This window comes from Nerophis ophidion, linkage group LG02 (assembly GCF_033978795.1).
Source record: "Nerophis ophidion isolate RoL-2023_Sa linkage group LG02, RoL_Noph_v1.0, whole genome shotgun sequence".
Classification (NCBI taxonomy): domain Eukaryota; kingdom Metazoa; phylum Chordata; class Actinopteri; order Syngnathiformes; family Syngnathidae; genus Nerophis; species Nerophis ophidion.
Window position 1 is genome coordinate 38,605,871 of NC_084612.1, and position 15,253 is coordinate 38,621,123.

General features: G+C 40.2%; 1 protein-coding gene across 1 annotated transcript in view; it reads left to right on the forward strand.

Annotated features, from left to right (window-relative positions):
• Positions 1–6,003: 6,003 nt before the first annotated feature.
• Positions 6,004–15,253, forward strand: part of lmo1 (LIM domain only 1) — an 88,946-nt gene continuing 79,696 nt past the window's right edge. Inside the window, exon 1 of the mRNA XM_061883405.1 lies at positions 6,004–6,655. Within this exon, the coding sequence (XP_061739389.1) occupies positions 6,634–6,655 (22 nt within the window). The 5' untranslated portion in view covers positions 6,004–6,633. The remainder of the gene's footprint in view (positions 6,656–15,253) is intronic.

Here is a 15,253-nt window from a genome sequence, read left to right on the forward strand (position 1 = left end):
ACAATTACATTTTTACCCATGTTTCTTATAAACTCTTCTTGGTTTTAGATTACAGTAGCATGGGATTGGGATTTTTTTTTTAAATGACAACACATCAACTAAACCAACTCAGGTGGTTTTGTTAAGTCTCTGATGTCATTAGCCTCATATGTCACATGAACCTGAAATCTTAAACACTCTGTGACGTCATGGTTGTCATATTTCACAAACTTGAAATCTTAAACACTCTGTGACGTCATGGTCATCATATGTCACATAAACTTGAAATCTTAAACACTCTGTGACGTCATGGTTGTCATATGTCACATGAACCTGAAATCTTAAACACTCTGTGACGTCATGGTCATCATATGTCACATGAACCTGAAATCTTAAACACTCTGTGACGTCATGGTCGTCATATGTCACATAAACTTGAAATCTTAAACACTCTGGTCTTCATTTGTCACCTAAACCTGACAAGTCCTCATATGTACCATAAAAATCAGGTTCATAAAAAAACAAAAGAGTTGCAAAAATCTCAATAGACCACTGTGTTTCTAAAATTCTGGTTCACTAACCGTCTGATTCCCAGGCCTGTAGGACCATTGGAAAGGCATGTCCCCATATGTCACGTTTTTGTCATAAGTCCTCATATGTCACCCAAACACGTATGTGTGTGTGTGTGTGTGTGTGCGCGTGTGCGTGTGTGTGTGTGTGTGTGTGTGTGTGTGTGTGTGTGTGTGTGTGTGTTTGTGTGTGTACACAGACAATCCTATATGCAATTTGAGTAATACTAATTTTCTGCAAATGTAAAAACAAATATGAATTCTGACTAAAGAATTGGTGCCGATGGAAACTAAGAAAAGGGATTTGGGTACACTATCTGGAGTACAGGGCAGGCGAGTGGGGGATCTTATGTTCGTGGTTAACTCCTCTGGCAGGGGGCTCCCCTCGTCTCTTTTAATGCACAGCATAGGACACATAAGTACACTATCTGGAGTACAGGGCAGGCGAGTGGGGGATCTTATGTTCGTGGATAACTCCTCTGGCAGGGGGCTCCCCTCATCTCTTTTAATGCACAGCCATAGGACACATAGCAAGAGTGGTCCTCAGGTCCTGTTGATCAGGGGCAGTAGCTCCACAGCTACAGATCCACTTTTAACCACTAATATCACAGTCAAAATGAAAGCTTGTTCCCATAGGCACCATAAACTGTTAATAATGTTTAGACAAAAGTGTATATTATATATACTATTATATATATAGTATTTATATAGGTGTGTGTGTGTGTGTGTGTGTGTGTGTGTGTGATGGATATGTGTGTATTTTGGGTATATGCATGTGTGTATGTATGTGATTGCGTGTGTGTATGTATATATATATATATATATATATATATATATATATATATATGTATATATATATAAATTGTATATATGTGTGTATACATATGTATATATGTGAGTGTGTGAATTTAAATGTATTATATATTGACAATATATAGCAGCAACCACTGAATTGAATTATATTGTATATATTATTGTATTATATATTGTATATATATTTTGTATATGTATAGGGGTGGGACCTAATAAGTTTACTTCTTCCCACTCCCTTTTGAGCCAATCTTGACATCTACAAAAGATTAGTCACATGTAATGTTTTCAATGTAGGTGTAAAAATAATGTATCTATATATTTCTTTTGTATTTTATGTCATTCTCTTGTTTTGTTTGCATGGCTCAAAATAAACCATAAATTTATTCATCATTGTCAGCTCACTGTTAAATGTTACATTACATAAATAAAATGTGTTAAAGGCCTACTGAAATGAGATTTTCTTATTCAAACGGGGATATCAGGTCCATTCTATATGTCATACTTGATCATTTCGCGATATTGCCATATTTTATCTAAAAGGATTTAGTAGAGAACATCCACGATAAAGTTTGCAACTTTTGGTCGCTAATAAAAAAGCCTTGCCTGTACCGGAAGTAGTAGACGATGGGCGCGTGACGTCACTGGTTGTAGAGCTCCTCACATCCTCACATTGTTTACAATCATGGACACCAGCAGCTATAGCGATTCGGACCGAGAAAGCGACAATCTCCCCATTAATTTGAGTGAGGATGAAAGATTCGTGGATGAGGATAGTGAGAGTGAAGGACTAGAAGAAAAAAAAAAGACGAGGGCAGTCGGAGCGATTAAGATGTTATTAGACACATTTACTAGGATAATTCTGTAAAATCCCTTATCTGCTTATTGCGTTACTAGTATTTTAGTGAGATTATATAGTCATACCTGAAAGTCGGAGGGGTGTGGTGACCGCCAGTGTCTCTGAGGGAAGCCATGGAGGAGCCAAGAAAGTCGCAGCTGCCTCTTTGACGGATCAGGAGGAACGACACAAGCTCCGATCATGTTTACGGTGAGAGCCAACTTATTACCACAGTTTTCTCACTGAAACCTCCCGGTTGACATGTGGTAGAGAACCATGTTCGCTTGACCGCTCTGTTCCGTATTAAAGCTTCACAAAAAACAAAGAAACACCGGCTCTGTTTGTGTTGCTACAGCCGGCTGCAATACACCGCTTTCCACCAACATGTTTCTTATTTGTAGTCTCCAGTATTAATTGCAAAAGATTCAGCAACACAGCTGTCCAGAATACTGTGTAATTATGTGATAAAAACAGACTTCTTTTAGCCGTGATCAGTGCTGGGAGAACATGTCCGCTACCACCGGTGACGTCACGCGCACGCGTCATCATTCCGCGATGTTTTCAACAGGATACCTCGCGGGAAATTTAAAATTGCAATTTAATAAACTAAACCGGCCATATTGGCATGTGTTGCAATGTTAAGATTTCATTATTGATATATAAACTATCAGACTGCGTGGTCGGTAGTTGTGGGTTTCAGTAGGCCTTTAACACATGAACACAGAATCTCCTCTCTGGTCAACAAAAGCACCTTGAGGATTCTAGCGGGAACTCTCATTCAACCCTTCTTCGATTACGCTTGCACCTCCTGGTACCCCAGCACCTCCAAAACCCTCAAATCTAGACTCCAAAAGTCCCAGAATAAGGTAATCCGGTTACTTTTAGACCTCCACCCCAGATCGCACCTCAATCCAACCCACTTCTCCAAATTGGGCTGGCTCAGGGTGGAGGACAGAGTAAAACAACTTGCACTGAGCCTAGTCTATAAAATCCGCTACACCTCCTTGATACCGAAGTACATGTCAAATTACTTCCTTAACGTAAATGACCGCCATAACCATAACACCAGGGGGAGCTCCACAAACCACGTTAAACCCAGATTTCGATCTATCAAAGGTCTTAACTCATTCTCTTTCCATGCCACATCAATGTGGAATGCACTCCCAACAGGTATAGAAGTAAGTGCATCTCTATATTCCTTCAAAACCGCTCTAAAACAACACCTCCAGGCAACTTCAACACTTTACTAATACCCTCCTCCATTCACATCCCATCTCCCCGGATTATAAACAACTCAAATGTACTCCTAATGTATTTACTTGTTCTTATGCTATCTGAACTCACTATGTTCTCTGCTGGCTTTACATATCCTACTAAATAAGACCTACACTGTTTCAATGTCCACATTTCTCTGTTGATGCAATTGTTGATGACTGAAGTTCTGATATCAACCAAAGCTCCTCATCCCACCCCCCAGATTGTAAATAATGTAAATAATTCAATGTACATACTATGATGATTAACTTGTGTGATGACTGTATTATGTTGATAGTATATATTTGTACCATGAATTGATTAACGTGGACCCCGACTTAAACAAGTTGAAAAACTTATTCGGGTGTTACCATTTAGTGGTCAATTGTACGGAATGTGTACTGTACTGTGCAATCTACTAATAAAAGTATCAATGAATCAATCAACACAAACACGAGTACTAAAGATTGTTACTGTTGAATAGATTCCAATGCAGGTAACAGTAATCAGTACTGTCAATTTAAATGTGAACTGTACCCATCCCTAGACACACCAATTCATGGGTAGAAGAGTTGGCTTACACAAACAAAGAAGATGTCCTAATTTGTTCCCATGCTTTATTGTTGTGCTGCTGTGTCAGAGTGAGCCATGCAGGGTCACCTACTTAAAGGCCTACTGAAACCCACTACTACCCACCACGCAGTCTGATAATTTATATATCAATGATGAAATATTAACATTGCAACACATGCCAATACGGCCTTTTTAGTTTACTAAATTATAATTTTAAATTTCCCGGGAGTTTCGTCTTGAAAACGTTGTGTGATGACGACGTGTATGCAAGACGTCACAGGTTTTAAGGAAATATGAGCGCTGCACACACACACAGCTAAAAGTTGTCTGCTTTAACGGCATAATTACACAGTATTTTGGACATCTGTGTTGCTGAATATTTTGCAATTTGTTCAATTAATATTGGAGAAGTCACAGTAGAAAGATGGAGTTGGGAAGCTTTAGCCTTTAGCCACACAAACACACGGTGATTCCTCGTTTAAAATTCCTGGAGGTGAAACTTTCCAATGGCTCAGAGCGCGGTCAAGCGGACATGGATCCTACCGAATGTCAACCAGGAGGTTTTGGTGAGAAAATTGTGGTTAAAAAGTCCGTTCTTACCGGAGAAAAGCTGAGCTTGTGACGTCCATAGCTGCCGTCGACTCCCCTGAGACACTGCGCGTCAAGACACCCGTGGAGACACCCTTCCGACTATCAGGTACTATTTAACTCACTATAACACTAGCAACACAATAGAGAGATAAGGGATTTCCCAAAATTATCCTAGCAAATGTCTCTAAAAACATCGGAATCTGTCCCAATGCAATTGCGTTTTTTTATTTTTTTTTCTAGTCCGTTGCTATTAATATCCTCAAACACGAATCTTTCATCCTCGCTCAAATTAATGGGGAAATTGTCGTTTTCTCGGTCCGAATAGCACTTTTTGTTGGAGGCTCCCATTAAAATCAATGTGAATATGTGAGGAGCCATCAAACATGTGACGTCATCATCTGCGACTTCCGGTAGAGGCAGGGCTTTTCTCCAGTTGCGAACTTTATCGTGGATGTTCTCTACTAAATCCTTTCAGCAAAAATATGGCAATATCGCGAAATGATCAAGTATGACACATAGAATGGACCTGCTATCCCCGTTTAAATAAGAAAATCTAATTTCAGTAGGCCTTTAAGTTACCAAATAGGGTCCCCTGCCCAGTAAAATGCTGCAAGGCATTCAACAGGGCCCCAAAACAAAGAGAAAAAGTTTGCAGTACTTTTTTTTTGAAAGACTCTTTGTGTGGACAGTATAGCTTTTCCTCATGTGCAAACAGTTTAAAATATGTGGTGCAAAATGCAACAGAAGGCATGGACAGACTGAGCAAGCTCACACCATAGAAGGCCTGCTGGCTGCTGACAAACTAACATTCTTGTCGCTCTATTCCTTCCCGCTCTCCTAAATGGCTAATCTTTCTTGGATCTCACCATTAATTGGTTAACAGTCTCTGCAGGGCAAGCGAAAGTGCTGCTATTTAAGGCCTCGCCATGCAACAGCAACACTTTCATCTTGGCAATAACAGGCAACAATTATATTACCAGATTTGAAAGTGAACCTCCTATCTAGGCACTAATCAAAAAGGCAGCCCATCTGTTGTGTGCATGTGTGCAGCTTGCATGATAGAACTGTCCGCACGCTAATTAACTGCTAAGTAGACCACAATTAGACACTTTATTCCCATCAAGTACAGCAAGAAATAGTAAGGAGATGAGCACAATGAAAGCATTTCATTGTGTACCATCTCTGTCTCTCGCTCTCTCCTTGACGTACACGCGCTCGTGCACGCAGGCATCAATACAACCTCACGCGCGTGTGCGCCCTCTCCATCACGCGCGCACTTTCTCTTTCCCTTAGCTGTGCTTTTGTGTTTTGTCAGAATTAATGAGAAAAGTTCCCTTGCCCTAGGGGTAATTAGTGTCCTTGGAGTTAAATAAGCTAATACTTAGACACCTCTGGCACAAGCAATTATGTTTGTGTATTGAATAATTGATTCAAAGAGGGGGGAAGGGCTGCTAATCAGATCTGAGCATAATGAATTGATTTAATTAACAGGGGAATCCTTGGGTCGCTGCGAAGAAGAGTGCGCGGCGCATTTATTGCGCAGAGCAGAGCGGGGCGCGCACAGACGCGGGCAAGAGAGAGGCAAAGCTCGGCACTTTGTCACATTTGCAATTGGATTTGTTTGAATGTAGTTGTCGTCTCGGAGCAAATGAGAGCGAGAGGGGACGCGCGTTAACATCCGGGAGAAAGAGCGAGCTCCGTGTGCGCGATTGATCCGCCTCCAGTGCGCACCGCCGCGGCACATTTAGTCCAGATTTACACCGCCTCCTTTTTTTTCTTTTTTTTTATTCGCATGGAAGTCGTTCAAAGCGGGCTCATTTATTCAAGTGCGGAGACCACGTCAGTCAGCAGAGTCCGCGCAGCGATTCAAATTGCCGTTCTTGTCTAAACCGTCAAGGCTTTTCGTCGTGCTCAAGAACGACGTTCCCGCCGAGAAGCTCCGAGCGGACCGAGCCGCGCAGCCTGCTGGAGCCCAGGACGGATCGGCCGGGGAAGGACTCCAGCTCGTTCCTCAGGACCATGGTGCTGGACAAGGAGGAGGGTGAGTAACATTTAATTCACATCTAAAACCTCAAAAAGATGTTGTTTAGTTTGTGTTGTGTCGCCACCTGCACACGGAAGTTGAGGTGCTCGCCGATGCACAAAGACTGTTTATTTTCTCTCAGTGTGCAGAGCGAGAAGTCTCCTCCTAAGTGCTTTTTTTTTTTTTTTTAGCCCGGGTGAAGTTGTTAAGAGGCAGGCATCCTCTGACATCCTCCCCGGGATGGCACATGACAGCAGAGTGCTTTTAACTTGATTGCAAATTATGGATAACGCCGCGCAGCCCTGACTCACTTTTCCCATTCCAAATAGGCCCACTTGCATTACTTATCTATTCCAATGTATTTGGGTTAATGGGTGAGGCAATCTAATTAATTTAAATTTAAATCAAACTCGCCTCCTCTAATGACGTTCCATTTTGGATCCGAGCTGACGTGGAGACGTGCGGTGCATTTATCGCATGCTGGTCCTCGGGTCTAAATCATGCTCAGTGTAGTGTGAATGCATTAAAATCCATTAATATGGCATTCTTTTAATATTCTAGCAGACACCATATGCATGCAGCGAAAGCACTTTTGACATCCATTGAAGTTTGCTTTCTCCAGACACTTTTTCAGAGTCTCCCTTTTTGCTGGCCACCTGCTGTGATGCCTCCATCGATATAGAACTATAATTTGTCATTTCACAAAGTACCGCATAGAAAGGCTCTTTTCTATCCTCTCTCAGTAATGGACGCATTTGGAGTCCATTATTTATGTTTGAAAATGGATATTTCCTATCTCTTAGCAGTGCATCCTTTCACTTACGCATCAAAAAAACCAATAGAGTTTGTGGCAAAGACATAAATTGGCCTCTCTGGCTGCATCCGTGTTGTGCCACTAATGCACCCAAATTAACTGAACTGTAAATTGTCTGCTCTGAATGTCTGTCTGGCTAAAAGTTCCTTATATGATTCATGAATCGGATTGCTTTTAACAGTTATTGGCTAAGCAATACGGCAAATGTGCAAGGTGATGCAAATGGCATTAGTGGGAAAGGATGCACAAGAGCATGTAATGCAGTCAATACTACATTAACTACTGATGCCCAATTACAGAACCAGGGAGAGTGGCTTTTAGGAGCATTAGGACTTGCAGAAGAGCTGAGATCACCTGCTGCTCATTGCCTAAAAGCTTCACCCTTTATTTGCTGGACTCGACCAGCGCCTCCCGCAGTTTGTCCGGGTTGGCAACAGAACTGCTCCGATCTGGTCTCGCTCATTATGGTGCCTCTTAACGTTTATTGGCTGTAAAGTTATAGGCTTGTCAATTCAACCTTCTCGCCTAATGCATCCGCTCAGGGTAAGTGTGCACATGGAAGGAAGGGAGTTTTGGGTGGCTTTTCTGTAACTCTTCCTCAATTACTCAAATGTGTTTTTGCGCGTTTATCTTAAGTGTTGGTGTTTGTTTCCTAAAGAGTCCAAGTCAAGCTGGCACCGCGGCAGAGCGCGCTTCTTTGGCAGGCGTCAGATACTCTTTGGAAAGTCCCGCCTAAAGACAAGAATTAATCGTAACATTATTATTCCCTTCTATTTCCTCTCCTGTCCGAGACAAGCCCTATGAAAAGCAATGAGTGTATTCAGGGACTTCCCTCGACCCACTGCCGAGGTGCCTTTAAGCAAGGCATGGAACCAATGTGTTGACTGCTGCTAAATGCAAAGATTCAATTTTGCTCAGCGCATGTAAAAATGCCAAATCCTTCATAAAACTGCCCAATATGCAGGTGAACATAAAAAAAACTAATATGCACACGCGTAAATAAATATGCAGCCACTCTGTCAGCGCTGCACATTAACTGTACACTGACCTTAAGCAGAAGCCAAATCCTCCAGCAACTGATAGGTTTCTGGTTCCCTGGCGCTATAGTTAATTTACGGCTCCCTTATCACACTGTCCAGGAAAATGTGTACACTCATAAAGTGTGTGATTGAAAAGCAATCCTTCAGATGAACACAGGCCGGTGATCTGTCAGCTGCCGCAATAAACCTTGGGCTGCGGGCTCACATTTTTATTTTGAAATAATAAGAATTGCTTCATTCTTTACCGGTGTTACCATGGTAATGCTGTCTTGTAGCGATGTTATATTGATTCAGAAAGTGGACAGTAATATTTCTTCTCGGTTATTTGGTTTCTCGGGGTTGATTTCTAATTTCCAGTTGGAGATTACTTTTATATGTTCCTTAAGTCTTTTCACTTTTCCACTGGAATGTAATTTGCTCTCCGGTGTTTGCTTTTTTTCTCAGCTTATTGGTTTGCTCTTACTTCAAAATTAAACTTGCCCATTTCAAATATTGAAATTGCATCAGGTTTGTGAGCTCTGGGACCTGAACAATATTACAAAGAAGTCGCAGAGAGTTTTTAATACTTTCACATTTTGCATTAACTCTTTAGTGTTCCGTGTGCTATAGCTATGAAGAGAAAACGTCTCTGATGCACAGCAGATGTCAATATGAGCCTTTTGTGCACAAGCTTATAGCATGTCCATGCTCAGTGTTTTGACTGCCACTGACATTAGTCCTATTAATTGGGTAGGGAATGACACATGCACCCCTTTTGGAGTGCTATGTGTTTAAATCAGCTCACTTCTCACAATGCATCATTTCCTCTGTCACTATTAAACCTGTTCATCTCCATCACTTCTGATTGTTTCTCATCTTGAAGTGTGCGTGAGATGGGTATCATTCCCCACAATCTTAGATGAAGACTCAATTGAGACACGTGTTAGTGAGTGCGTCCGCCCGCCCGGCTTCACTCATCAGTGAGGTGCTAAAACTCAATTATGCACTCTTGAGCTGCAAGAACATCCAGTTTATTATTGCCTCAGGTTCCATGTTAGTTACGCTTGCTGTCCTACATGTGTAGCGAAGGACACATGATATCTGGGAGGCCATCAGCGGCCATTGTTCGACCTTCTGTTTTGTCCAACCGCTACAATTCATTTTGTCACTGTCTACTGTTTTTATTACACTAGCGCTTTGATTGAGAGTTGCGACAGTTTCAGCAGGAGCCTTCTGTGGTTTGACAAGTGCAAGATTAAACAAGGACACTCATTCTTTAAGATAGTGGTAGGGCTTGTGTGTACTGTACTCAAGCAAAATAATAGAGAATGCAGAAGAGTCAATTCCATAACTTTCCTGCAGTTACTAAAACTGAAAATGCAAGTTCCCGTCAGTAACGTTTCTCTGCGGTCCTTTAGGTAGCGGTGATTAACATTAAAGAGACTTTTCAAATGCCGAACAACTTAGGAAGAAAATACATACGGCATAAGGTCTTCCGTGGATAGGAGTTTTCTCACCGATAAGACAAAAGAACAGATATTTACAATGTTTTTTTTTTTCTTGGCCCATGTCACATCATACCACCAAGTATCACCAAATTCTTTAATCGCGGGTCCTTTAATGCACCACAGTTATGGGCAATTAGATGCAAAAGTGAAACTTGTACATAACTTTCTCCTATGTTGCCACACATACATCTGTTATATTTGAATTTTTTTTTAAATGCCGGAACTTAAAGGTGAGCCTTGATGATGTTATGACGTCTGTGGTGAGTGAAGCGTTCAAAGCTAGTTATGCTGCTATCCAGGTGAAATGAACCATTTTGCGTTTTTGGCAGGTGGTGTTCTAAGTAGTCTTAGACATTCCTAATTTGATTCAAGCAACCTTAATATTAAACTTTGACAGCTATATTAGTTGTATCTTAACATGTATGACATATTTTTTTATAAATCACATATTTAAATGGCAGAAAACCCCCCAACAACATTCCTACTTACTAACCCCACCCCACTTTGACACCGCTGCATCCCACCGCAAAGTTTCAAGCTAGTCTTTGCTTAATCTTCCGGCAGTTGTGCAATATTTCACCGAGCATGCAGTTGTCAGAGGTAACAAATTGTCTTTGTTGACACAGGAAGATGAGTGGTTACTTATTTTAAAGCACAATTAAACCGTGTTGTCGGTGCCAGGTGTACAGCAGCTGGATCTGAAGCAAACACAGACATGATCAGGAGGAATGTCAATGTTGCTTAAGCAGCAAACTTGCAGAAAATCCCCCAATGAAAAGGTATGAGCCATCCATTGTTAGTTACAAAAATCATGTTTTTTATCAATATCAGGTAGAGCTTCAGTATGGATTATTTCCCACACAATGTCTGCCAGCTGCTGTTGGCATGGGAAATAATCATTGTTGTATTGATGCACACACACACCACACACACAAACACACACACACACACACACACACACACACACACACACATACACACACACACACACACACACACACACACACACACACACACACACACACACACACACACACACAAATACTTATGTAAAGGCAACTTCTTGTTTGCCTGCTGTTACACATTCTCTGCTATGACTTGTTTACTTCCTGTAGTACTGCTTAAGTGTATACTGTACACAGTCTGGTAAATTATCCCTCTTCATTCTAGTGCCTTGAAAACAGGAAAGGACACACCAGTGAGAAGAAAATAGAGATATATTGAGTTTTACTAATTAAAAAGCACATTGCTTACACCCAATTATTTGATATACTGTAGATTGGTTTAATTAAAAACAGAGCTGGGTTTTTTGATAGGGATAGTCTGCGCTTTTGTGTCATTTTACAGTAGCTTACAATTTCCAGGTGTATCACATGTAGGGTTGGGTACCGTTAACATTTGAACCGATACGATACCAATTCTTGGTACCTGGGATTCAATGCCAGTACTTAACAGTACCAATTGTTGGATCTTTTGTGTGTGTTAATTGAGAGTCATGGTTTTTAACAATAAAATCAGTTTTTTTATTGCAACATTAAAAAACAAGCTTACAATAACTGCTATCCAGACAAGACAATATCTTGTCTTGTATAGTTGTTTCTGAATCCCATTTGCAAGTACAGTATGACAGTAAGTTGCAATTATAGTTGCAAGTCCAAGACGTTGGATGGCAGGTGTGGTGTTAGCTAGTCAGTTCAATATTTGCTGATTGAAATCTTTTGTTGCGCCATAAAAAGTGTTAATAATGTATTATGCACCAGCTGTGTGATTGTAATGCACATCTTAGTTGTAGACACTTTATTTCCATGACCTCGACATAGTTTGGCTGAGTCCGCGCTCAGTGCTGTTGAAGTAAGCGCCAAGTGCCGAAGAGCTGGCTGAGTAGGCAAGCGAGTGTGACGTCACGTGCAACCCAGGTACAGTGACATGGCACCGTTGGATTTAACGTAAATCGGCATTCAGACGGTGCCAAAAAAGTAGTGGATTCGTTACCTATCCATAATTACAATTGTAAACTGTGTTTAGCTGATGTTTTTCAAAAATAACCTAAAAGTTGATATCTATCATGCTTTTATAGTACCAATGGTGGGAAAACAAAATATTCATAGTAGGGATAGGCATAGTCATGAATTAATTGTTCAGAATTGTGTGTAAACGATTACAATTGTTGATTAATTTTGTATTAAAGCAATTGAGGCCAGATGCTGTGCAACCAGAACACAATGCAACACTGCCATGGAAACAGGAGTTCAGAACTCTGGCTGCAACAATTAATTCAATTAGAATAAGGTTTCAGTTAATATTTTGTTGCTTCGAATAATCATTTTATGAGTGTAATTATTTAAACTGACAAAAAAAATGGACTGCATGGAATGCCCGAAACTTTAAATACGCAGACATATTTTATGCACGGCTGCTGCAAAACAGCGCACAGGATAACGGTATTTTGTGGGTGTCGTGATCTGTGTGGCTGCGGACAGAATTTTTTTTTTCTGTAATTTATATTATTGCACACATGTTAAAAGTGCAATTTAAAATTTTAATGATGTGCATTTATTCGGAAAAAATTAAGGTTTTGGCAAACCTTTTTTTTGTTTATTTATACTATTTTACCTAACATACACATTGAGAATATAAAATGTGTTTTATCTGATTATTCAAACAAACTAGTTCCATTAATCAATAGATTCATCAATTACTAAAATAATCAATAGCTGCAGCCCTATTCAGAACGTTCATCCTTTCCTCAAGAAGGGTTGTTAGATTTCAAATATTTTTTCACTTCCCAACTCTTATGTCACATGGCTTTTTGTGGCATTTTTTGACAATATATTTACACCCAAAAAAATATAAATGCAACTTTCCTGTTTTGCATTAGAAGTCAAAGACCCAAAACATATTATTTGAACACAAAAGGCCAAGTTATTTCATATATTATTGACAAATTTATTTAATTCCGTGTTAGTGAGTTCCTCTTATCTGATCACATCAGACACTGACTGCTTTTTACCATGCCGTTTTCCAGTAAAACTGCACATTTTGGAACAATCTCCTATAAGGCACACCTTTGCAATAATCATGCTGTCTAATCAGCATCTTGATCTGCCACACCTGTGCGATGGATGGATTATCTCACCAACACATTTTAAAAATATAGATTTTTGGGAAGACTTTAATTAAGTGTTTAAAATATGTGTCTGGATATTTCTGTGTATTTATTACATGATAAAGTGAAGTGATGTAGTGATGTAGCATACGAAATAACATGTTTTTCTCTGTCCTGAGCAGTATTAGGAATGACAGGGTTTCTAACTCTATTACTGTTTTCTACTAATGGACAATCTAATTAATGACTAATTCTCACATTACAACGTTACAGTAACTTGCAGTGAGATGTGGCATGTTATTATTGTAATGCTGTGCTAGTGGTCAAGGAGAGACACAGCTGCTAATGCAGGAGCAAAGTCAGTTGTGCAGAGTGCTAACCCTGGCACACAACCAAGGCACACATTTAAATTAATTAAATCTAATTATGCACTCTAATGTCATGAAACATTTCTCAATCGCACATGCCAAATATTTGAAGAAGCAAAGTTTCAATCGATTGGCCACCGGCCAGTTTTTGCCAATTTCTCTGAAAAACTACATGATCGCCAATGCCGATGAACGCTTTTCAAAGCTAATCATATAAAAAATACCTTCTGTACTTTAATTATTATTGGTCCCAACAGCTGAGAGAGTCTGCTAACAGCAACAGTAACTGTGTAATGTACAGTGATAGGCAGGCTACCTCGAAAATGTAGTAAGCTTAGCTTCAAGTTACTCTCGATTAAATGTAGTTAAGCTACAGGGGAAGCTATCCCCAAAGAATTGTAGCAAGCTACACTACAGTCTACATGGCAAAATTAGTTAGCTACATTTAACGTCATTTTTATCAATGGGCCCAGGGGGTATGGGGGGTGTCCTTTTTTTTTTTTCTTCTTCGTCATGAAAAAGGGAGGTTTTTGTGGTTGGTGCACTAATTGTAAGTGTATATTGTGTTTTTTATGTTGATTTAATAAAATAAAAAAAAATATTTTTATTTTTTATTTTTATAAAAAATTATTCTGCGGCCCGGTACCAATCGGGCCACGGCCCGGTGGGGACCACTGGTCTAGAGCACTGGTTTTGCGGGGCATTTGCGGCCAGCAAGCCCATGTTTTCTGGCCCTGCACCTAACTTCATATATTAGTATACAGCAGGGGTCGGGAACCTTTTAGCTGAGAGAGCCAAGAAGCCAAATATTTTAAAAGGTATTTGCGTAAGAGCCATATAATATTTTTTTTATACTGAACACAACTAATCACGTACATTTTTAAGTAAAACCAACATTTATAGAGTATAATAAGTCTGTTATTCTCTGTAATAACATTGTTATCCTGAAGCTAACTGTGGAGGGGGTGTGGCCTGCGGGCCTGATGCGAAGTGGGGTGTGCCAGGACCGGCCTCGAAATCAGCGACAGGTGTGTAGATGGCCCACCTGGGCCTTGTTATCTAATCACCTGTCGCTATGTTATAAGGAGCAGCCAGGAGGAGAGATGGGGTTGGGGCTGGAGCGAGAGTGCAAGCGAGAACGAAAGATTAAAAAACAATTGCTGGAAAGCAACTGAGAGACTTATTGAAAAATAAAACAATATTGTAACCCTGAAACAGGCTCTCATGTCGGTGCTTGGTGGTCTGAAGAAACCCCAGGAGGGCAGGCCCCACTCTAATCAATAATAAATAAATAACTTTTTACCATTAACGCAACTTCTTGAACAGGTGCGGTAGAAAACGGATGGATGGATTAAAATGCACGAGAATGTTTTATATTTTGAACGTTACTTTTAACACTGTGATTACAAGCGGAATTATTCATTACTTATCGTGTTAAGCAGTGTCAACTCGGATTTATCTGAGAGCCAGATGCAGTCATCAAAAGAGCCACATCTGGCTCTAGAGCCATAGGTTCCCTACCCCTGGTATACAGTTTGTGCTGTCCTCAACAGAAAAGAATTGAAAAATTTACAATTCATACATGTGATTGGTATCCGCCATTCTCATAGATTATTGGTCGAGGCGGCATAAAACCCTGCCCGAAACACCCCTAATTGAAGGTACCCTTATAACTCATTACATTAATTAGAGTAATTTCGTTAGTAATTTAATTACTTTGAGAAAGTAACTGTGCTGTAAATAATTACTTTTGAAAGTAATTTTCCCCACACCGCTCATTCATAACTGATTTTTCAAGAGA